The sequence below is a fragment of the Falco biarmicus genome, chromosome 5 (genome assembly GCF_023638135.1).
Source record: "Falco biarmicus isolate bFalBia1 chromosome 5, bFalBia1.pri, whole genome shotgun sequence".
NCBI lineage: Eukaryota > Metazoa > Chordata > Aves > Falconiformes > Falconidae > Falco > Falco biarmicus.
The window spans coordinates 85,835,484-85,858,177 of NC_079292.1; the positions used below are offsets into that span (position 1 = coordinate 85,835,484).

Consider the following 22,694-nt stretch of genomic DNA (forward strand, 5'->3'; position numbering starts at 1 on the left):
TGAGAATGTATCAGGCATATCTGTCCATTGGATCCTTGCCTAAGTAAGAAGTTGTGCTGGAAAGAGCCCTGCGGGGTTTTTAAGTTGCTACTGCCCCTTCTGTGGCCTGACAATTATTCCCAGACCTCACAGGATATCCTATACTTCTGCCCTTTGCTCCCCAGCTCCAAAATACTAATGAAATCACCTGCTTACCTCAGTGGTAGAGGGTCACTTGCTTAGATACCAGATTAAACATAACTTCTGACCTATAAAGGCCTTGATCAGCAGAAAGTTTGTGTCTCTGAGGGCATCCACGTTAAGATGATGGGGATGGGCTTCTGTGTAATTCTCTGGGAGAAACTGGTGAGCAATAATGGATTAGAGTAGTAATAAAGCATTGGAGTCTGTAGTTGGACCTTTGCTATTTCCTAGGTTGTGTTCACTTCAGTCCTGAAGCTTGTTGACTGGACGTCTTTGGTAGGGGAAAACTGAAGGCAATTTCTAGACCTCTGGGGAAAATTTGCTATTTATTTCTCTTACAGTTTATCTAGACAGCATCTAACCAATTGGAAAGAACCATTAACAGAATGATTATAAAAGGTAAAACAAGGCTACTGGTGGAAATCAAATACAACAGGTACTGAGAGGTTGTTGCTGACAAAGTATTTCTCTGGTAGTATCAGAAATCATGACAAGGCCCATAGTCTCATGAGTCAGGACACTGAAGAATGATATCCACAAAATCTACAGTATACCCTTTGCCCAGAGTACTCTTGGGCAGTAACGTCTTGGAGAGATCTACATAGATCTTGGATGTATAAACTTCTCTTGTGACCAGGGAATGGCTCCTCTTGTGTCTGAGCAATACCGGCTGTGCATCCTCTGTGTGACTGGATGTGAACTTACAGGTTGTTCTGCTGCTGCTGTAAAAAAGGATTTATAAAAATCAAGCACCTTTCAGCTGCAGCAGGACCACTTTCACTGTGTGAACCTGATCTTCATATTCATTTAAAATATATATTCCAAGCAGTGTAGCTTTCTGTTACTGAATCCTTTGTGGCTTTCAATCTTGCAGTTACATTACCACAAAGAACTAATAGCAACCCCAATTTAGTCCTGTGAAGTTCTTGTTGTGCTGTTTCTCAGTGCAAAAGGAAAATGTTATCTTTGTTCTGATGGCTGGTTTATACACCACACTTTGTATGGTTTAGGCTGCTTAGAAACTGTACTGCCTACACAGGCACACGGAAACCTGTATGCCTAGGTGGTACCTCTTAGTAGATTAACTTTTCTTCACAATACTTCATAAAACACAGACGTGGCTGTGCAGAAGCCTTTTTTAACTGTCAAAGTATTGACTGTATCGGGTGGAGAGCTGGCTCGTGCCTGTCTTCTCCAGCTATACTGCTGACAAGAGTTGCTGTGAGGGAAAGAGTATGAGCAATGTGGGGACAGGGAATATCAAGACCTTCAAAATCAGGTTTGTCTCAGCCTCTGCCTCTTGCTGTATCTAGTCATCTCCATGGTCATTCTGCTCATAAGAGAAGAGTTTGGTATGTCGGGACATGTGACCATGCTGTGCAAAAAAAAAAAAAACACCAAACCAAAAATGAGGTTTTTATCTCACACAGCCATATTATGGCTTCTGTGGACATCCCCAACACTAGTTGCAATGTCATGTGTCTCAGTGATACAGGACAGAATAAAAATGGAAAGAAACCTCTCCCTAGCATCTAGACGCATTTAAAATGTAGTTGAATTATTGATCTAATCTAAAATGTAAAGGGAAAAAAATCAAATACCAGGCTGAGACAGACATCTACCACAGATAATTCCAGCCCATACTCATAACATTTGGTAATATCATGAACTGTAGAAAACAGACTCTTATAGTGGGAACTGTCCCACACTCTTGAGAGCTGACTGTATCATCCCACCTACAAACATCCACCCATGCTTCTGCACAGTACTTGCATAAAGCCTACTTGTGAAAAAACACAGTATAGTTTGGTCAGACTAAAAGGCTCTTCCTCCTACTCATGTTTCAGGGGCTTCTTTCTAGACTAAATCTTTTTAACCTCCCCTTTTTATCTAATCCCTTTCTGAAGTGACATGTTCCACTTAGCAGAAGGTCCTGAAGACACTCCTATGACTTCCATTCATCATACTGCATAAAAGTGCCTATGGATTAAGGTGCCATGCTGTCTATAGCATAACCTGAAACCAGCCTTGTTCCAAATCTCAGACGTCCTGTTTGCTGCGGAGCTAGTAGTTGCATGTAGTTTTTTAACTACAATCACATGAATATTAGAAATGCTATGAGTAAACATACCGGAGATTAAGAGGTGCTTACCTAGCAAGGTATTGCTAGTTTGAGATAGGTAGAACAGAGGTCACTGGGGAGCTCACATGCTGAGAAGGTGTGGGTGGATTTTTCATACTCCTCTCATGTTGGACAGATACACTGAGTAAAAAAAAAAGAACCTGTGGTCACAGATTTGCTGTCTTGCAAGTAAGCATGCGTGGTATAGGAGGACTTGAAACTTACTGATCTCAGTTTGTTTTGGTAATGGAAAGTTAGAACTAATGGCTGGTTTTCTCCCTGGAGGTTCCACCTACTACTTGCTCACCTTTTACCATTAGGATAAACATATTGCATCAAAACGATGATGGGGTAAAAAAGGCAAGGAAAAGCATATGTAAAATGCACATTAGAGGCTTGAAAATGAAGTCAGAGGAAGTAAGGAAACAACCAAACATTGCATAGCATTTTTGCATTATTTTACAGTCTGTAATTAGTTGCAATGTACACAGACCACAGGGAAAGACTATCCAGAAAGAATTAAAAAGGGTCTTCATTATTTTGCCTAGCTGCGACTGGGCATTTTGTGGAGTGGCCTGCAGCTGAGGCAAACTGAGCCTGTAGGAGAAAAGAAACCACAAGGGAAATGGCTTTGTTAGAAGTACTGTTGATGGCTTAATAGGGTTGCTTCTCACTTGCTTGACACAGATACCGTGCTGGAACTCAGAGTAGTGTCTTCTGCTGCTCTGGGTTCTGCTCTCTTCACTCCTTCAGGGGGGTTCAGGAATGGATTATCTGCAAATTGTGGAGAAGCTCCAGTTTGCCTGTGATCCTATGGTGTCTAATGGTATGATGCTGAGGCTTCTTGTCCCTGAGGGAAGAGAAACCTGTGGCTGTGTGTGTTGAAAGGAGTCTTTAAAGATGCTCACTCTTTCTTTTCTCTCATGCTGTGGCTGGATACCCCCAATAAGGTTACTGCTTCAATCTGAGCCTGATAGGCACGAGTGGGGAATGACCAGCGCAACTTTTCTGTGTCACTTGTGAAATATTGACCCAACCTAGTGGTGGCACCTGGCTGTAGCATGTTGTTTGCACTCAAAGTTGAATAAAATGTAGGTATGCTCATTGGTGAAGTGTGTCCTAACGTGCAAAGTGTGCAAAACTCAACTGACTCAAATCGGTTGCGTGTCTTCCATTGTGGTAGGTTTGGTTTACTGTGGAAACTCACTCAGCAGTGTAAGCAGGAATGTGATCTGGGTCAGTGTGGTTTGTGGAGCCTAGAATTCATATGGCTTTCGATAACACAGATTGCTTATTGTGTTTGGTTTGTGTGGCAAGGGTTTGGTAGGCAGGGAGGCTACAGGGGTGGCTTCTGTGAGAAGCTGCTAGATGCTTCACCTATGTCAATAGAGCCAGTGCCAGCCGGCTCCAAGATGGACCCACTGCTGGCTCGGGCTGAGCCCATCAGCGGTGGTGGTAGCATCTCTGGGGTAACATATTTAAGAAGCAGGGGGGAAGCTGCACAGCAGCAGCTTGGAGAGAAGATTGAGAATATGAGAGAAACAGCTCTGTAGACACCAAGGGCAGTGAAGAAGGAGGGGGGACAGGTGCTACAGGCACCAGAATGGGCATTTCCATGAAGCCTGTGGTGAGGCAGGTTGTGCCCCTGCAGTTTATGGAGGTCCACAGTGGAGCAGATCCCCACCTGCAGCCCCTAGAGGACCCCATGCTGGAGCAGGGCGATGCTGAAGGAGGCTGTGACCCAGTGGGCAGCCCAGGCTGGAGAAGGTTCCTAGCAGGATCTGTGGTCCTGTGGGGAGAGGACCACAGGCTGGAGCAGGTTTGCTGGCAGGGTCTGTGCCCCCGTGGGGGACCCACCCTGGAGCAGCCTGTGCCTGCGGGGCTGTGCCCTGTGAAAAAGACCCACGCTGGAGCAGTTTGTGGAGAACTGTAGCCTGTGGGAAGGACTCATGTTGGAGAAGTTCATGGAGGACTGTTTCCCATGGCAGAAACCCCACACTGGAGCAATGGAAGAGAGCAAGGAGTCGTCCCCTGAGGAGGGAGTGGCAGAAATGTGTGATGAACCGGCCACAAATCCCATTCCTTGTCCCTCTATGCTGCTGGAGGGGAAGGGGGTAGAGAAATTGGGAGTAAAGTTAAACCTGGAAAGAAAGAAGGGGTAGGGGGGAAGGTGTTTTATGATTTGTTTTACTTCTTATTATTCTACTCTGATTTGATTATTAATAAATTCATTTTCCCCCAAGTCAGGTCTGGTTTGCCTGTGACAGTAATTGGCGAGTGATCTCACCTTGCCCTTATCTCAACCCACGAGCCTTTCCTTGTATTTTTCTCTCCCTTGTCCATCTTGGGGGGAGTGACAGAGCAGCTTTGGTGGGCACCTGGTGTCATAAAGCAATAACAGCAGCCATAAAAGTGGTATTTGCAATTAAGTCTTTTCTCATGCCTATGATTTACTTGCATATCATCCCTGCTCTGTAGGATTGAAATGATATAGTGACTTCACTAACTGTGGACGAATATCATTGCACAGAAATCCATGCTTGTAGTCAGTCTTAAGCTGTAGGAGTTAAAAAAGATATTTTTCTGGTAGTATAGATGGCAATCTTTTGTGGAGACCAATAGACTTATGGGATATAGAATTTTCTTCCCCTGATGACTGCTTTCAGCTCAACCCATCTCGGAAACTTTCCGCAGATGTGAATGCGAGAATGTGTTCACCCCAATGGAAGGTTGACTTGTAGAAAAACTTTGGTCCAGAAATCTTGAAGGTCCCTTATGAATAAAAGGTGCCTGTCTTTTCCAGTCTTCTAGGGAACAAAATTTTGCCTCCCCCTAACTTTCATCATGTCTGGGCCCTAGTTTATTTCCTTAGGTCTGTTGAAAAACTCTTGTTTAATAACTAATTCTTTTGGCAAATAACCTATGGAGGCTACTCAAGAAGAACCGTTAGATGTTAAAGGATCCTGTTTTCCATGTGAGAAGTATACTGCCTGTTAATGGCTGGAAGGCATACCCAAACAAATTCAAACAGGAAAGCAGGCACGCATTGATTTTTCTATTTCTACAGTAAGGCTAAAGCTAGTTCTAATATTAGTATTTTCCATCAGTCCTGCTCTGATGGTGAGGACTGTTCCCACAGAACCTCTGAAAAGGACAGGTTTGGTCTTTTCTGTGATGAAGGATAATATCTACTATCCCTGCTCCAGGGGGATCCGTGGAAAAATCTATACCTTTCTTGCAGGAAAATGTTTCTGAAAGACATGCTAACAAAGAATTGTAGTTAAATTATATTGAACTAGGGGAAATTTACTTACTTTGTAGTATATGAACCATTGTTCCTTTGATTTCTGCAGATTAGGGTGAGATAAAACCTGGGTTCATGTTTGAAGAAGAAACAAAAGCAAAGATCCAATTAAAATAAACTCTCAGATTCTAGAGTTATGTGGCAATTTCACTTGCCTCGAGTCTCAGGCTGCACTGTCCTTCAGAGCAGTAGTGGGAATGACATGGAGCCGTAATTCACCCGGGACTGCATTCACCAGCATAATGCCAAATGCTACGTTCATACAATATATTGCTGTTACATCATGAGCAGACACGCAGAAAAATCAAGCACCTAGGTGAACGTGGGGGCAGAACCACTGTTATCTTCATCTCCAGCTTCTTCTCTGATTCAAATGTGGACTGAAAATGCTATTTCTCATATATTCCCCTAGGAATACATTTATTTATATGCCTACAGGTTTTTTATTATCTAGTTATTCACGTCTTTGTGCATGTGACTGCATAGATGTGCTGGTGTTCTTTCTGCTGCATTTGTTGTGTGTAAAACCAAGGGAACAAATCTAAAATGTACTATCTGCTTTTTAATCTCCATTTTGTGTCAAGCAAGTAATAACACTTACCTTTTAGGGTGGAATGAGAGTTTTAACTGAGCCAAAACAGCACTTGATTCATTGTGGGGATTTTTAGTGCATTTTCCATTATTGTTAGGCTTCAGGGAAGGCTTAAAGGTTTCTAGATGGTGAATCTGAATGTTTAATTCTAAGGGGGTCTGGGTTTTTTCTGTGGAAAATTGAGACATTCAGAAATACAGCATCAGTCATAAATACACTCCCAGCTTTGCCTTTGGTACAGAATTCTTGTCTGGTCTCCTCTGCACTGTATTTTCAGTTGTCACCCTGAAGGGGTTTGAAGTGGCTGATTATCTGCTTTACCTGGTGCCCTGAGTTTCTGTGCGAGGATGGAGCACCATGACAGACAGAAGCATCACTGCGGAAACCATGGTGCACGCAGCTTCTTTTTAAGCAGTCTCCTCAACACACAGGGACAATCCAGCTCCTGACTATGTGGGGTTTGTTTTGTTGTTGTTTGGAAATCATGGCAACAAATAGTATTTTAAGTGCTTCAAGGAAGATAATGAGATTCTTATCTGTATCTTTGTGGTTAGCTGCTCCAGTGGGTGAAGGGGAATTACGGCAGATGGCATACATTTGGTTACTGTGAGAGGCGGCGGTCATTGGTATCCTCAGCTGATTAAAGGTAAAAGGCAGTTTGTTTGCAGTGAGCCAGGGAAGTGCTTACAGAGATGAGCCGGAAAGGCCTTTCTGACACATGGTCCTTTTCCTAAATACTCTGACCAGTGCTTTTAGGGGAGCTGTTCTTATTCTGAAAACATGGAATGCTACTGTGCATCCTGTTAGTAACGTTACAAAAAATATCAGGTGGAATTTCTTCTCCTCCCTTTCCAGTTAAGCATAATGCTTAGATTTAGGCTTCTCTGCACGCACAGCTTAAGGTGCTCATTTCAGTAGTATTGACAGTCTGACATCTGCTGTGTCAGACTTGACAAGACAAGGAAAACTGTTTTCTTGATCTGCTCTTTCTGGCTTTTCTGCCTCCTTTTTCTAACTTGGGATGGGGTCATTGACCTTGTACCCACCAAGCCTTCTCTTCTCCAGGCTGAACAGTCCCAGCTCTTTCAGCCTCTCATCATAAGAAAGTTGCTCCAGTCCCTAATTCATCTTTGTAACCCTCTGCTAGACTCTCTCCCGTAAGTCCATATCTTCCTTTAACTGGGGAGCCCAACGCTGGACACAGCACTGCAGATGTGGCCTCACCAGGGCTCAGTAAAGAGGAAGGGTACCTCTCTTGAACTTTTGGCAATGCTCTTCCTAATGCAGCCCAGGATGCTGTTGGCTGCCTTTGTCCTGTGGATGCGTTGCTGGTTCATAGTCAGCTTGGTGACCCCCAGGATCCCAAGCTCTTCTGTAGAGGTGCTTTCCAGCTGGTGAGCTCCTGCCCGTACTGGTACCTGGGTAGGAATAACTTCCTACCCAGATGCAGGACTTGATATTTTCCCTTACTGAACTTCATGAGATTCCCTTCATTTTAATTCTCCAGCCTGTCCAGTCCCCCTGCATGGCAGCATGATCCTCTAGTGTATCAGCCACTTCTCCCAGTTCTGCGTTACCTGTGAATTTGCTGAGGATGCACGCTGTCCCAGTGCTAAGGCCATTAATGAAGAGGTAACTTCATGAACAAATAACAAAACACTGGGGCACACCGCTAGAGACTTGCCTTTAACCGGCCTTTCTGCCACTGATCACCCCCCCAACCCCACCCCACCCCCCAGGACTGGCTGTTCAGGCAGTTTTAAATCCAATGTCACTGTGCACTTACCTAGCCCATCCTTTTACAGCTTGTTGTTAAGAATGTTGTAGGAGACTGTGCCAAAAGTCTGGGAGTTGAAGTGTCCACAGGTCTTCCCCCTGCAGAGCCAGCCAAGTCACTGCCCTGGTTACACGGTCACTGCTGAAGCCCATGTTAACGCTATGATCGTGCTGCAGTGACAGCTTGAAAAACCAAAAAGTGTGGATGGAAATAAACTCAGTTCAACTGCCGGAGCGTGCAATTGTCCTCACTTAAAATGTGCTCCTTGTCTTCCCCAGAAAATGCTTTTGTTCTTCTGGACGATGTCAGACTCTGGCATGCCTTGTGGAGGCTGTGCCTGGGCCCGTGTCTCAATGGGCAGAGGCCCCAGGCGGCCGCTTGGATCTGCAATCTGCTCCAAAGCAACCTCCTGCCCTCAGTCTTACATGCCAGTAAGAAGCACAGTTTGATGCATGTTCCTGTGAGCTTTTCATAAGAAGAATTTTTCCCTAAAATCTTTTAATTTAAAATATTTTGACGAGTGCCTGAACACAGAGAAAATAGCAGTTTACGTCAAATGTTAAAAAGCTCTGTAAAAGCAACTGGCACATGGATACATGGTTGGAAACCTCTAGTTTGGGGCTTGTCGTATTCCTAACAGAAACCAAGCATTTTCCTAAGCTGTTCCCTACCACCTCCTTCCAAGAAACAACCCCCTCCCCCCCCAACATTTACTTCTTTTTTTTCCTCTTTCCATCCAGCAGAGGACCAGGAAAGGTCATTCTGATGCTTTTTCTGCTCTGAGTTTGCTATGTGTCCTCATGACAAGGAAATCTGGGGAGCAACCACCTGCCTGGTCCTGTTCTCTTGGAAGACTTCTGATTCTTGGCAAACACAGGCTGATGTAATTACATTGCAGCTCCTGCAGTGAATTTTCTTCCTTCATTTTTCCATCCGGGTGCTGATTAGCATCCAATTCCAGATATGACCGTGCTACCTAGCCATGTGTATAACAAAGCTAAAAAGCAATTGACCTGTGTTGCCCTGACCTCCAGCTTCAACAGCTACTCTTCCTAAGCAGTAGACCTTGCCTGTGGCTCCAACAGCAAGCAGCATGAAGGTTCATGCAATCCTTCCAACAACCCCCTTGCCAGCAACACTTGTTTTTACCGCTCAAGCGACTGTGACGCTCAGCTGAGTAGGAGGACCTTCTTGCTGTGCTCTCAGCATTGCTGTTTGCTGTGCCAGTTTGCCCTGACCTGCCTGCCTCTGAATGATTAGCTGCTCGAAGCTGGAGATCCCTCTCCCCAGCACCAAGCTTCCTGTGGTGTCAGTCTGGGAAAGCATGTGGGAAGAGATACAGTGACTATGCCTTCTAGTTTTCACTTCTCACACAGCTGGGTGAAGACAATTTTTACATTGGTTGTTCAGGGAACCGGAGGAAGTATGTTTTACCTTCAGTACTTACAAAGGTGTTAGCACTGTTCTGGCATGACCCCAGCTTTCCCCAAAAGAACTAACAACCTGAGATCTTTTCTGTGAAGGCCAGTGCCTGAACAAGTCCCAGGACAGAAAAGTAACAACAGGGGCTCTAAACCTGCTTTTACTGAAAGTTGCTGTGCTGGCATGGGTGAAACTGAATAAGCAAGTTTAGGTAGAAAAATCTGTTGTTTATTAATTTTTAGGTACAAGAGGAACCGTTAAAATTGAGTATCTCTGTTCTTCCCTTGCAAGTCTGGTCTGCAGTTTCTCTCCTACCATAAAGAGATACTGCCTCTAGCTATAACAGCCCCACTCTTGCACTGGACCACCATCAGCACTGGAGAGGACTAAGCAGGCGCTGCTGTTTAAGCTGCTGTGCTCACCTGCCCTGTCCCTGGCTGGTCCTTTCCACCCCTGTGGTCCCCTCACCTTACGGCAGACTGTGGCATTGACTGGTTCTTGCCTGCTGAGCTCCCTAACTCCATTTGGTGAGCAGCTGCATAAACTTGTGCCAATGTCAGCGATAGGGACGTCGGGGAGGTGGGAATAAGCTGCCAGCTGTGGAGTGGGTAGGAGGGACTTTGAGGCCAGTTTCTAATGGCACAAAATGCCTAAGAAGCAACAGCATTTTGCTATGTACAAATCCTGCCAATACAACAAACTGTATCATGGGGGAGGGTGGGATTTCTCTTGTTTTCATCTCTAGCTCTGGCCGCTGCAGTACCTTTCCTCTTTTGAACCCTTACCTTAAAGCCAGGATGTTTGCCAGCTACCCTGAAAACACCTGGCAGGACAGGCCTATGTTTGCCAGTGCTCTGCCAGTTTGGGCACCTCAGCACACATTACTACTTCAGGGACATCAGGGGATGTAGAAGCAAAAAGATGCAAAGCCTTCATAACGGGTTCTGAAGTAATCCAGTCTTATTCTACCTAGCACGGGTGGATTTAGGGAAACAAATATATGCCACTATCTGCACCTTTGTCCGTGTGTTTATATACACAAAACAAGAAGTCACTGTGAGCAACACATTTCCCTGATCATTTTCTCTTGCTGTTTCTACTTGTATGAATCGCAGCATGCAGAAGAAAAGCAGGATGCTCTACAGATTGGTATGATAGTTTGTCAGTGGGATAATGCGGGTTTGAATCTTTGTACCAAGCTTCAGAAATACTCTGAAGTGAGAGCATCTTTTGGTCTCGCAGTGTGCCCGTTCACCATACTCGGAGGTAGAAGAGATGTGAAGAGACTTGTACTAGCAACTTGTAACGCTGAAATAGTGGTAACGTGGAAGAGACACAGCTGGTAATACTGGAGCAGTCTCTCTGAGATCATTCTGCAAATGAACAGGATGTGAAAGGGGTTTTATGTAATCCTTTGGGGCAGGCTCACCAAGTGACAGAAAAGTGAGTCTGTAGTAAAACTGGTATATGCATAAAACCCCCACCAATAAACAAACAAACAAAAAACTCCCATAGAAAGGCAAGCAATCTTTTCCTGCTGACATGTTTTAACCCTGGCCAGCAAGTAAGCCCATCTCCTAGCCCCTTGCTCACCTGGTTCCCCCCAGTGGGATGGGGGAGAGACTCAGAAGAGTAAAAGTGAGAAAACTCATGGGTTGAGATAAAGACAGTTTAATAGGTAAAGCAAAAGTTAGGCACGCAACAAAGCAAAATGAGGAATTCACTCACTGCTTCCCATCGGCAGGCAGGTGCTCAGCCATCTCCAGGAAAGCAGGGCTCCATCACACATAACGGTTACTTGGGAAGACAAATGCCGTAACTATGAACGTCTTCCCCTTCCTTCTTCTCCCCCCAGCTTTATATGCTGAGCCTCGTATGGTGTGGGAGATCCCTTTGGGCAGTTGGGGTCAGCTGTCCCAGCCGTGTCCCCTCCCAGCTTCTAGTGCCCCCCCAGCCTGCTCGCTGCTGGGGTGGGTGGGAAGCAGAAGAGGCCTTGGCTCTGGGCAAGCACGGCTCTGCAGCAATGCAAACATCCCTGTTATCAACGCTGTTGTCAGCACAGATCCAAAACACAGCCCCATGCTGGCTGCTGTGAAGAAAATTGACTCTACCCCAGCCAAAACCAGCACATTCTCCACCCCTTATTGCCTACTGTTTACGTCCTGCTTAGGCCACACGCTATCCAATACATCCTCATTAACTACCACCCCTCTTCCCATACTTTGATATATACTCATAGATATCATTCTCTTAGTTTGTTGACCACCCCCCTGTGAAGTGTCCACAAAATGTTCAGTGAGTTCACTCAGTCTGTTTGGGTTCCATCTTTTATGGTGGTCACTCAGGACAGGAGAGGTGGTGTCTTGTGTGGAGTTATTGGGCACCAAAGCCAGATCAGGTTTGGTGATCTGGCAAAGCATGGAGCACGGGCAACTTGGACACAGTAGTTAGTTCTGCCTCTGCGGTGTTTGCGCTGTCGTTTTGGGCAGCAGTGGCACTTTGTGACAGAGAGGCTAGCTCCGATGATGGGCCACACTGCCAGACTGCTGCCAAAGCTCCTGAGCAGTTACAACAGCAGTCCTGTTCTGCTGTCCTGCAATACTTGCTGCATTTCTGCACTGGACCTGCCTTCCCTGGCTTCCTTTAAGCAGGACAAAATGGACCAAAAGTCTGGTTCCAAGCTCAGAAAAATATCTTGCTGCTTCTTTAATCTTCATAGCTTGGTAAATCTTTGTTCAGATCCCTCAATTGGGTGGAAATAAAAAGGAACCATTATGGCAGCAGGGAGAAGGTCCCTAACGCTCAGCTATGGACTCCCTTCCCCGCTGCCCCAGCTGCGGTGTTACAGACCTCAGACAAACCTCCACGGACATGTGCTGAACTGGCGTGTTTGTGACAGACTAAGGTGACTGTACATGACACGAATTAGTGCCAGAAGCCCTGCCAAACTTCCCCAGGGCTGGCCAAAGGGGATTGTGTGTATCATGCACCATACATACCTTCTATCACAGAAGCCGTAGAGGTGAAGAACAGCGAGCAGGAGGAGGAGGCCCAGGAGACTAGCAAGGCTGGTGACACAGCAAAGAAACCATGCAGCCTTTACAAAGACTAAAGAGAAACAGTTGTTCTTTGAGGTACATCTCAGACGGTTCGCTTACCCCGTGCCCCTGTCAGGATGGTATCATGTAGGCAATGCTCTCTTTGTGCTGTACTTCAGAGGGTGACCTAAGGCAGCTGGAACACAGTGCCAGGCAGAACTGGGAATAAATAACGCCCTCCCATGCACTCGATGGAGGACCCTAGTCTTTTGCTGTAGGGGCACTAACTAGGTCCTCCACGTCACCACTTCCCATAACCCAGCCGCAGGCCTTGCATGTGCATCCCAGCAAATTTCAGCTCTGATTCTCTTCCAACCGAGTACTTCGGTGAAGTACATATTGTTGCACACAACTTCCCAGCAATGCCTTCCACTTCACCACCTAAAGTGTTCACCTACCAGCCAGTACTTGGAAGCTGAAAGCTGGTTTTCAGTCTCCCTGTCACAACCTACGTGTAACCCAACAATGAGCAAGATGTAATGGTACCGCTGGGTTACAATGCATAGATCTGGGTGACCATACCATTTACATCTCTGTGTGTCATGAACTTCTGAATAATCCTGCCTTTCCATTCAGCCCTGTCGGTGGAAGGGGAGACCGCTACATCCATCTTTCCTAGAATTTCACAAAGGACTTTGCAGTTCTGACAGCACTGCTATTTATCCTTCCCCCTCCCAACAAATTTCTCACTGGAAATTTCAGCTCAGCTGCAGAGTTCCTGCTGCAATCCTGCCAGTGCCACTGATGTTTTCATTAGTGCATGAACCAGGGTTTTAAACATAAACGAACAAAGAGAAGCTTACCTGGGGGAGGACAGCCTACGTCCACGCTCTGGTTCCACACTGGGTGGGACATGAAGCAGGTTGCATTAGTCACGTTGGTGCTATATGCTGCGAACTTGCTGAGAACAGTCACTGTCCCATTGTCATGGGCTTCTTCCCTGGGGGGGGAGTTGCTCTCTGGGACCCACCAGATCTGAGCAGCCGGCCTCCCTGCCCCTGCCTCGCACACCGGCCTCCCATCGTCATCATCACAGCGCACGGTCAGCCTGGGGGGGACTGCAAAGTGTCGGGGGGGGAGATGCATGGAGTTAGTTTGCTGCAGTTGGGATATGATGTTCTTGTTCTCTACCTAAAATGTACAGTGCAAAGAGCAGAAGAAGGTTGGAGGCGCCACCCCGTTACAGCGACATGGGCCAAAGTCACAAGAGACCAAGATCGTGCCTCCTTTTTCCCTTTTGGACAACTCTCCCCCATTCAGGTGAGTCACCGCAGCCATGTGCCATTAGAGGAGGTTTTCTTGGACATTGCAGGGGGGCTTATCCCAAATGCGGGGCTGAAGTAGACTTTTGTGCTAAGCAGCCATAGTACACGTGGTTTAAGATGTATCTGAATGCCAGCATGAGAGGAAATGGGTCCCCTCCTATGGTCTGAGTAAGAACAACCCAGGAGAAAGAATGCAACAGAAGAAAGAAAGGGGCAGCGGGCACAAACTGAAACACAGGAGGTTCCATCTGAATATGAGGAAAAACTTCTTTACCTTGACGGTGACAGAGCACAGAACCGGCTGCCCAGAGAGGCTGTGGGGTCTCCTGCTCAAGACATTCAAAACCCACCTGGACCTGATTCTGTGCAGCCTGCTCTAGGAGAACCTGCTTTAGAGGGAGTTGGTCTAGATGATCTCTAGAGTTCCCTTCCAGCCCTGACCATCCTGTGATCCTATATTTGACAGAGTATCTCAGCACTTGGAAGTGTTACTGTCAGCTGCTTTAGTTCTCTTAAATTAGTCTATGGGATAAGTGGATGCATGTGCAGGGTCCTCTTTTAGTATACTGGAAATTGCTTCACACCTCTTGCTTCTAACTAGACAGTGGAAAAGGGGGTAGCAGAAGGGAGAAGAGGTTTGGGAAGTAAGAAGGGAGACACACAGCTACTACCAATGAAATGCATGACACTTTCTCCCAGCAAGAAAGGTCCTTTTCCTACTGCACACTTCCCCCGGTGCATGGAGAGAGGAGCTTTGTATGTCCAGGCACAGACAGGGTCCTTTGCAGAACTGTAAAATGAGGAAGGAGCCCCTTACCCAGCACGGTCAGGTGGTACATCTCATGGAAATTCCCTTCTGTTGCTACTACTTCGCAGGTGTAGTTTCCCTCATGGGCTATTCCCACTTGCCGTATCTCAAGGTCAGGATCCCAATCTGGTCTGGATCTCCAGTTTATGCTGTCACTGCAGTTTGTTCTGTCTATCTTGTGGTGATCAGCCCTGTATCCCAAGGTGCAGGGGCCTCCAACTTTGGGGTTCATTTTCCATATTATAAAAGTTGTATTTGGCCTGGGAGTGCAGGTGAGCACAGAGGTGCTACCTACCATTGCTGACACTTCGAGGTTCCCTGCAGGAGAGAAAGGAGAAGGACATGTGAGAATGTGCCAGGCACATCACCCATAGCCTTGGAGTTCTGCTCTGTGCCTCACAGAGAAAGGTGTGCGTGGTCACACACCAGCGTGAGGCCCTGTCCGTGCCACCCCAAAGCTGCATCTCTTTTCTTAGGCTGCAGCAGGTCTCCAAACTCATGGCTGTGTCCACGTACATTGGTCCTTGTTTTCACTGCCTCCCTTTGTAAGCTCCCTTCCCTAGGACAGTGGATAAATAACCTGGCTGGGAGGCAGTGTCTGAATGAGCCGCAGAGCCCATCTGTACAGGGAGATCTCTCAGGTTGCTTTTCCCTCAGCCACACTGCCCAGTACAGCAGAAAAACGCACGTTTGAAGATATTCACCCCACTTTTGTGCTGGATATAAGCAGCCCTCTTAATCAGGTCAAGCACAGGTGGCAATTTCTGCCCTGCCACTCCAAAGCTTCTATGAACCAAATTCCCTGATTACAGTGGTGACAGATGAAATAGAAGAGCATAACATGTAACTGGAAAGAAAACACATTTGTGTTTGCTGTTAGATGCAGAGATCCCCGATAGACTCAAGGTCACTGCCTTGTGACCTGCCTCACCTGTCCTAACAAAAACAAACAAGAAAAACAAGCAAGAATTTGCATGATTAATGTAGAGTAGGGAGAAGAAGGATTATTAAAGCTGCATCTTCAGATCCCACATTTTTTTAATTAGCTTTTCTGTGTATTTAACTGAATTTGCAAGGGGCAAAGAACCTTCCCATTAAGTCTTACTAAAATTTTCATCTGAATCTAGTGTTGTAAAATCCCAGTATACTTCATTTGCCAGGACAACTCACTGATACCTAAAAGTAAAGCTTGATAAGGTGCTCAGACTGATCAGAAAACCTCCTATCAAACATGTCTTTAGTAAATGTGTTAATTATCATGAAAAATACCATTCTCCAAGAAAATCATTACCGGTTTTCATCAAATCAATGAAAAGCCCCAGTTCAGCATTTTATTGGCTGACAAGTGAAAAAGATCTAGTTGCAGCTAGAAATGTTTTGATTTGCAGGTTACTGGTTTTCCATCAAAAAGTCCCTTAAGAAATTTGTAAAGATCCCTTGCCCGAGATTTTTTCGTTCCCAAAGAAGAACTCAGTAAACATCACTCTGACACATTGCCTTTTCCTCCTCTGCCCTCACCGGTACCATCAGAAGTACCTGTAGCTCCTGTGACCACAGCGATGGTGAGCAGAGCAATGGTGTACACGTTCTCCCCGACAACTTTCAAAGGAGCTCTTGTGTTTGTGAGCAATGTGGGTTTCTTGCACCATCCCACTTGCTGTGAGCTCCCCATCATCCCCTGCCAGCGATCCTCAGCAGCCAGAGTCACTGCTCTTCCTGCGCTCCTGACAGCCCCGCAGCGCGGAAACAAAGATGTGGCTCATCTTCCTACTATAGAGCTTCTTGTGCTTCGGTGAACAGAGAGGAAATGGTTTGGTATTTGCTTTCTGACCACTGGCCTTCTGTCTTGTGTTACCGTGAGAAGACAAACTCTATTGCAGAACTTGCACAAAGTCTAAGCAGTGTGATTTTTCATGCCTGGCTCTGATTTCACAGCGAGAATTTGATCACTGGGAATTGGGGGAAGGATATTCTTAGCCTACCACTCAAAGGATGCTCAACATACTCCAAGAAATCTCTTAAAACAAATCCCTCTTCCTCCCCAGTTTATTCTTGCCCACATACCTAACAGGCTATGACCTTTTCTCTAAAAGTCACTGGTGATTGCTTCTCCCCTGCAGGGAGGGAGGGCAGATAGGTGCATGGTAAATTTATATAAGAGCTCTGTTTCTCTGGTGATAGTAAATCTACAGATAGACTGAAGTTACTTTTTTTGCACCACTGTTTTGTTTGGTTTTCAAACTGTTTGGTATTATATTGCCCCCATACATACACATGTGAACACTGAAGGTCATTCCAGTGGTCAGCTGCAGGATTTTGTTTAGAGCCAAAAAAGTCCCTTAGTTTTTACAAGGTCCTTGAGCTTTCCCCAAGCTACTACTGTCGATCTTCCCGTGTGATTAAGACTGTTGTCTTATACCAGCAGAGACAGCTTCCCTAGATACAAGATGAACCTCCCTGGAAATGAATGCACTGAACTTAATTTTATCAGAAAAATGTTAGCTTCCCCAAAGTTTGAAGCCACCAAGCTGAAATGAGTTGGTGACTATCTGCTTGTTCCAAGAAGAGAACTCTGCCTCCGTAAGTTAGAGCAGATTTATGCATTTCCATTGCTGTGCTGAAATGTGCCTGGAAGGGCTTCAGTTCTGTGGTCAGAGAGATGCAAGACATCCAAGAATGGAGGGGATCACTGGCCAGCAGGCAACCGCGTCTCTTCCCCCAGCCGAACAGCGGGTGCCATTTAACTGAGAAGAGGCACAGCACCCATTAATGACTCAAAAGAAAATCTAGGTAAGGTCAAAGAGAAAGTTAGGTAACCTGTGTTTACAGTTCTTATATTCAGAAAAGCCAACAACAGCAATACAATGAAATCTTCATCTCTGCTGGCTGTGGTTGCTGCAGTTACACTTTCCGAAAGTCACTTTGTCAGACAATTTTAGGCAGCTATCAGCATCTTGGTCAATGCAGGTTCTGCTCCAGTGCTGTGCGGATTGGTGGTTAAGTGCAGAAACCATTTCTCATGTTTAGAGGTAGATGCAAAGATCACATTTAGATCCCTGCAGTGCAAGACATACCATAGTTTCAGCCACAGATGTGGGTGGTGTAGCTCAGCACTAATTGGCAGAGGTAACAAGAAATAATGGTCCAAGTCATGAAAATCAGAAGCTTTCAGGGTCCTAATCACTTGGGATTTAATTGGGAGCAATGCACCCAGGCACCTGGAAGAATCTAGGGTCATTTTAGAAACGAAGACAGGAAAACTGATGAAATGAAAGGGAGAATTCCCTACAGTACATGGTGCAGCCTAGCCCAATTATCTTTGGGGTAAGGTCTAATACTTTGGGGTTTGGGGTTTGGTTTTTTTGCTAAAGATTCTGCTTGCTCTCTGATAACAAAGCTGATGGCTGAAAAAATCATGTTTGTATTTTTTTAATTAGCCTTTTGGGTTTTGAGTCTTCAGATTACAGTCTGGCCACAGCACAGCAACTTACTGCATGACTATGAAGAGTGGAAAGGTTTTATATGGGCAAATTGGCAGAGGGAGGATTGATGGGGTTGGTTTGATTTTTGGAAGCCCAGACCCTTGGTCTGACACTCAGGCTGGAGCCAGACAGCATGGCAGTATTGTGGCAAGAGCACCACTGTTGTGCCCCAGGCAGCAGATCCAGGGAACTGATCTGCTGGACCTGGGTGTTCTCCATCCACCTCCAGCACAGCCCTGGAGCTGGTTGTAAGTGTCGTTCAGTGTTAGATAGTTTCCTCCTCAGCTCAGAAGACTTCTGTGTTTGAGAGCCTGTTTTAGTTGAGGTCATAGAGTACCATGAATGACTGGCCTGATAACCTGTTTCCTTTTTGTCGTTTCTCACTTGCTACCTTGGGTTTTTTGAGCCATTCTGCAAGAGCAAAGGCCTGGCAAAGGGCTCTACCCGTACATCATCCCCTTAGGAGAAGGACTCAGCCTCCCCCGCCTCTCCCCCAGTTGCTGATGTACCACATCCAACCACCCTCCTGGGTCTTTCAGAACATGCTGCTATGTGGTTGCTCCATGGTTATTAGCGGCTCATCCCCTGGAGAGAGCACAGTTTTGCAAACGCTGGCTTCATGCTGCTGCTGCTGTGCAGTCCATCTGTGAGGGCTTTTGTGGGAGCACAGGCTCTAGCTGCGCTTTCCTCTCATCTCCTGGCCAAAGCAAGCAACAGCACTCACCTTGAAAAGTTGTTTTTGGTGTTGTTTTTTTTTTTATGAACAAAAACCCCAGAACAGTTCACTTTCCAGGATCTTCATTGTTGCTTTCTAGTATTGATGTGGTAAGTTTGGGTTAACTTCTAATGGAGCATTTGTAATTCCTGAAGTAGGACATTTCCTTTTGGGAATGAAAAGGCAGGCATTTGCTGAAGCTATTACTGGATTTATGAATTATCAAATAAACACTTTGCTTGCATCAGAAATGTTTTTGGGCCAGATCATTAGAGAATGTTGTAATCTGAGCAAACACGCCATAGATCTGCAAAGGACAGAACAAGACCATCCCCACCAGCTCTTACAACATAAAACTCAGAACGGTGGGGCTATGTGAGCCATCAGTAACCCTGAACTGCATCACATGGCAGCCTGTGGATGCTACGTCCACAACAATTTCAGTACGCTAAAAAGGGCAATCTCAAGCTGATGAGGCAGTAAGATTACATTTCTAGATGATTATCATAAACAAACCAGCGGTAGGTTGTGGGATCTCAGCCATGCAACACTAGGTTCTTGCATAAGCTGGTACTTTGCTTGGAAATTTGTAGTAGGAATTCTATTGTTTGAACCCTTTTTTCCCCATGCCACTGCACTGTTTTAGCACAGATACGGATCATATGAAGGCAGGAGCTCTGCTGATAAACCTGGTTAAAGATGTGGAGTACAGAAGTGTCCTCACATAGCTTTGTCTGATAGTCTGAATGTCTCTGCAATAAAATCACTGTATGATATGAGTTACAGCAAGTATGGGGAGGAAACACATGTCACTGTCTTCTTTCTTTACCAATTCCTTTATTTTGAGAATTACCTGCTGCTACCATGGTCCTGGTCACAGCCATAGAAACCGGCATTAAGGAAATGAAATGTTTTCCCCAAATCATTTCTTGATGTAATGGTTATACGGTTCTCCATCCCACCTGCACCGGTCATGGGAGGTTCTCCCTTTTCAATGTCCTCACCAGTCCATGTTATTGGCCCTTCTATTTTTTCAGCCCAAACTCATGGGGTTTCTAATGGATTTAGTGGCCTTAAGATGCAGAATTTCCTCCTCTTGTGTATCACTGTGCTAGTGACCACGGCTAACTGAGCAAATGGATGGAGCAGTTCTGTCTTCTGCTCTTTGTCTCTCCTCAAAGGCCAAAGTGCAAAAACAAATGCTGCAGCAGGGGTCAGACCAGGTACAAATGGAAGAGATTAGTTGAATTTAGATGAATATCATAAAGAAAATTTCAGTTCTGTCAAGCCAGTGGTAACTACATTTCAGCTAGGACTAGCAGTGTTGGCTGCTGCACGAACAATAATGCCTCTCTCTTCCATTACTTTCCTTGAGAATTTTTTAAAAACTTTCCCACTGAGTACTTGAATTTTATTTTTACTTTATAATTTTTTTTCTGTCTCAAAATATCCAGTCCTTGAGAGGTTTCTGGTTTTGAATTCCTTCTTGAGGAAAGAGAGACACTCACCCCCCCACCCCTCGCCCTTAAAATAATTTGCCTAGAGAAAATGCAGAGCTGTTTAGTATTTTATACAAGTAATTTATCCTTTAAAACTGTCTATCCTAGTAACTTTAATTGCTAAACCACCTTCCAAGTGGAAGTGGAATTCCAGTTGGAATACATAGGCTGTATTTTAGGGGAAAGCACAGATTTGGACACAGTTAGTAGTGTTCTTAATGTCACAGAAAAGCAGAAAGGTTCCTGCATGTCCTTTCTGGTATGCGTCCTGGTGACAGTATTTGGTCTCTGTTCCTCTTCTTGGAAAAGGTGCTCAAAAGCCCGGTTGCCTTTGGCTCACAATACTCGAGCTGACTGCCCCAAACGCACAAGGAGCCCCCATGCTCTCCCAGAACTCCATCTCCAGCTGGTCTCACAGCTCTGCTTCTCCAAGAGGCATCTGAGGTGAATGGCAGTTTGACCTGTCACACGATGCTGGGATAGACAAGATCAGATCACAACAGACAACCGATGTTTCTATTTCCTTCCAGCTTCATGCTTCAGACCATTTCTTTGGGATTATTTTGACCAGTTCTTTGGGATTTAAGGTCGGTGTCAATGGTTATAGATCCCTCTTTCATACTCCAGAGGAATGACTGCTAGAGTTTTTCATGTGGACTGAATTATTTTTGTAGTCATTCCCTAACATCTGAACTACATAACCCACAACTGAAAAGAGACATCTGCTGTCACAGACATGAGCCATAGGCAATTTTAGTCTGAATGCCTAATTTTTGGCAATAATACACAGAATAGAAACTAGTCTTTCATGGGAGATATGAAGTAGGCTTCAATGATGTTTTACCAGTTCTGTCCACAGTAACCTGCCATTTCCAGTCTCCATACCATCTGCTTCCAGAGAACCTACACTGCAGTTTGGTCCAGGAAAAAAAAAAACCACCACCCTCTGTTGAAATGCACTGTTCTGATCTTCAGGTTTGAGATGTGGGTCTACTGGATGCTCTTATTTATCCAGCCTTTTGCTAAAATTAGATACATTCAGAAAGTTCTATGCCATTTTAATCTGTTCCCGTCGCCTATGTAGGTACTGTCACATTAAAAAGGGAGACTTAATTAGTGGCTAGGGCACTGTGAACTGAGCGCTGCTCACATCACCATGCCTGCACATGTGCTGTTATACGGGCCCATCAGTTTCTCTGCTGCCTTCCCTCGTGCCTCTGGCCAGCTGGTCTGGGGGTACTGTGCTGGAGAACACGGGCACTAAGGGCAACCACTGCAGGGTCATTTCAAGCAGGCAAGCCTGCTGCCAGTGGCGGTGAGCTGCACGGGATGCTGAGGCAAAAATACCTAAGAGCACTTGCTCTGTTTCACGTGCCATGGTTTGGTATAGAAATGTGGAAATCTGCCTGCTGGAGTCGTTATGAACATCATCTCTGGCCAGTGTTGGGGTTTTTTTCTGTTACTAGATTCACCACAGATTTTAATTGAATTAGGTGGCTGCATTACCACAAAAGAAAAAAAAAATAGCAGTGTTGCTGAAGTGATCCTTGAACAGTTTATTTTTCTGCTTTTTTTTCTCTACATTTACCTACAGTTACTTCCACCACTGGGGAGAGGCCAGATCTGTAGGTTTCAGACTGGCTGGGAATCAAAGCTCATCTGTAGATTTATTTGGGAGCACTTTTCTAAGCATGCACGTAGCAGCCAGCGATTGCGGGTTGTCCTGAGCTACGCATGTCTGAGCTCCACCTTGCTGTGAAGCGAAAATTTAAGAGGACTTAATTTACAGGAATAAAGTAGGATACAGGGGTTTTTCCCTTAGTTTTACACTGTTAGCCTGTCACCAGTAACTGCTTCCACTGACCATGGAAGCGTATGCATTTCAGTAGAAGCTTGTCTTCGTAGGAAAGAGTTGAAGAAACTGCTCATGAGAAACATGTAGGTCGGTGGCTGGACTTTTCTTAGGGGCCAGAAGTTCCTTCCGTAGAGCCTTGTAGCAGGGATCAACTGGTCTCAAAGGAAAGCCGGTTACAGACCGTGTTATCTCCTAACGGTCCTTCCTGGCCTTACATCTTTTCACTGTAATAAAGAAACCAGCCAGGTTTACAGGGCTTTACGCAGAGGACGGTGGCTGCAGAGGAAGGATGGGTCTCGGAGCAATGGCAGCGTCCCCCAGGACCCTCGGGGGGGCGAGGTCGCACATCGGAGCCGCTCCCGGAGAAGCGACCCGGGCAGCAGACGGGGCCGGCCGCAGGGCGCTGCTGCTCCGCCCGTTCCGCGGCCACCGCGGCTCCCCGCGCAGCGCCCGCGGCAGCGCAGCGCCGTCCGGTGCCCGGCTCGGGTCTGCCCAGGGCCGGCATGAGCCAGAGCGAAGCGCCGTCCGGTGCCCGGCTCGGGTCTGCCCAGGGCCGGCATGAGCCAGAGCAA

At 46.0% G+C, this 22,694-nt stretch overlaps 1 protein-coding gene and 1 long non-coding RNA gene across 2 annotated transcripts; both read right to left on the reverse strand.

Moving 5' to 3' along the window:
- Positions 1-769: 769 nt before the first annotated feature.
- Positions 770-8,621, reverse strand: LOC130149415 (uncharacterized). Its single transcript, XR_008821915.1, has 3 exons — positions 7,988-8,621; positions 2,336-2,446; positions 770-905 (listed from the first exon to the last, which is right to left on the reverse strand). It is a non-coding gene; the product is annotated as an uncharacterized LOC130149415 (long non-coding RNA).
- Positions 8,622-12,111: 3,490 nt separating this feature from the next.
- Positions 12,112-22,651, reverse strand: LOC130149951 (cell surface glycoprotein CD200 receptor 1-B-like). Its single transcript, XM_056340287.1, has 4 exons — positions 16,108-22,651; positions 14,581-14,889; positions 13,302-13,556; positions 12,112-12,508 (listed from the first exon to the last, which is right to left on the reverse strand). Exons 1-4 carry the CDS (start codon positions 16,244-16,246, stop codon positions 12,252-12,254), a joined length of 960 nt encoding a protein of 319 aa, XP_056196262.1. The 5' UTR covers positions 16,247-22,651; the 3' UTR covers positions 12,112-12,251.
- Positions 22,652-22,694: the final 43 nt, after the last annotated feature.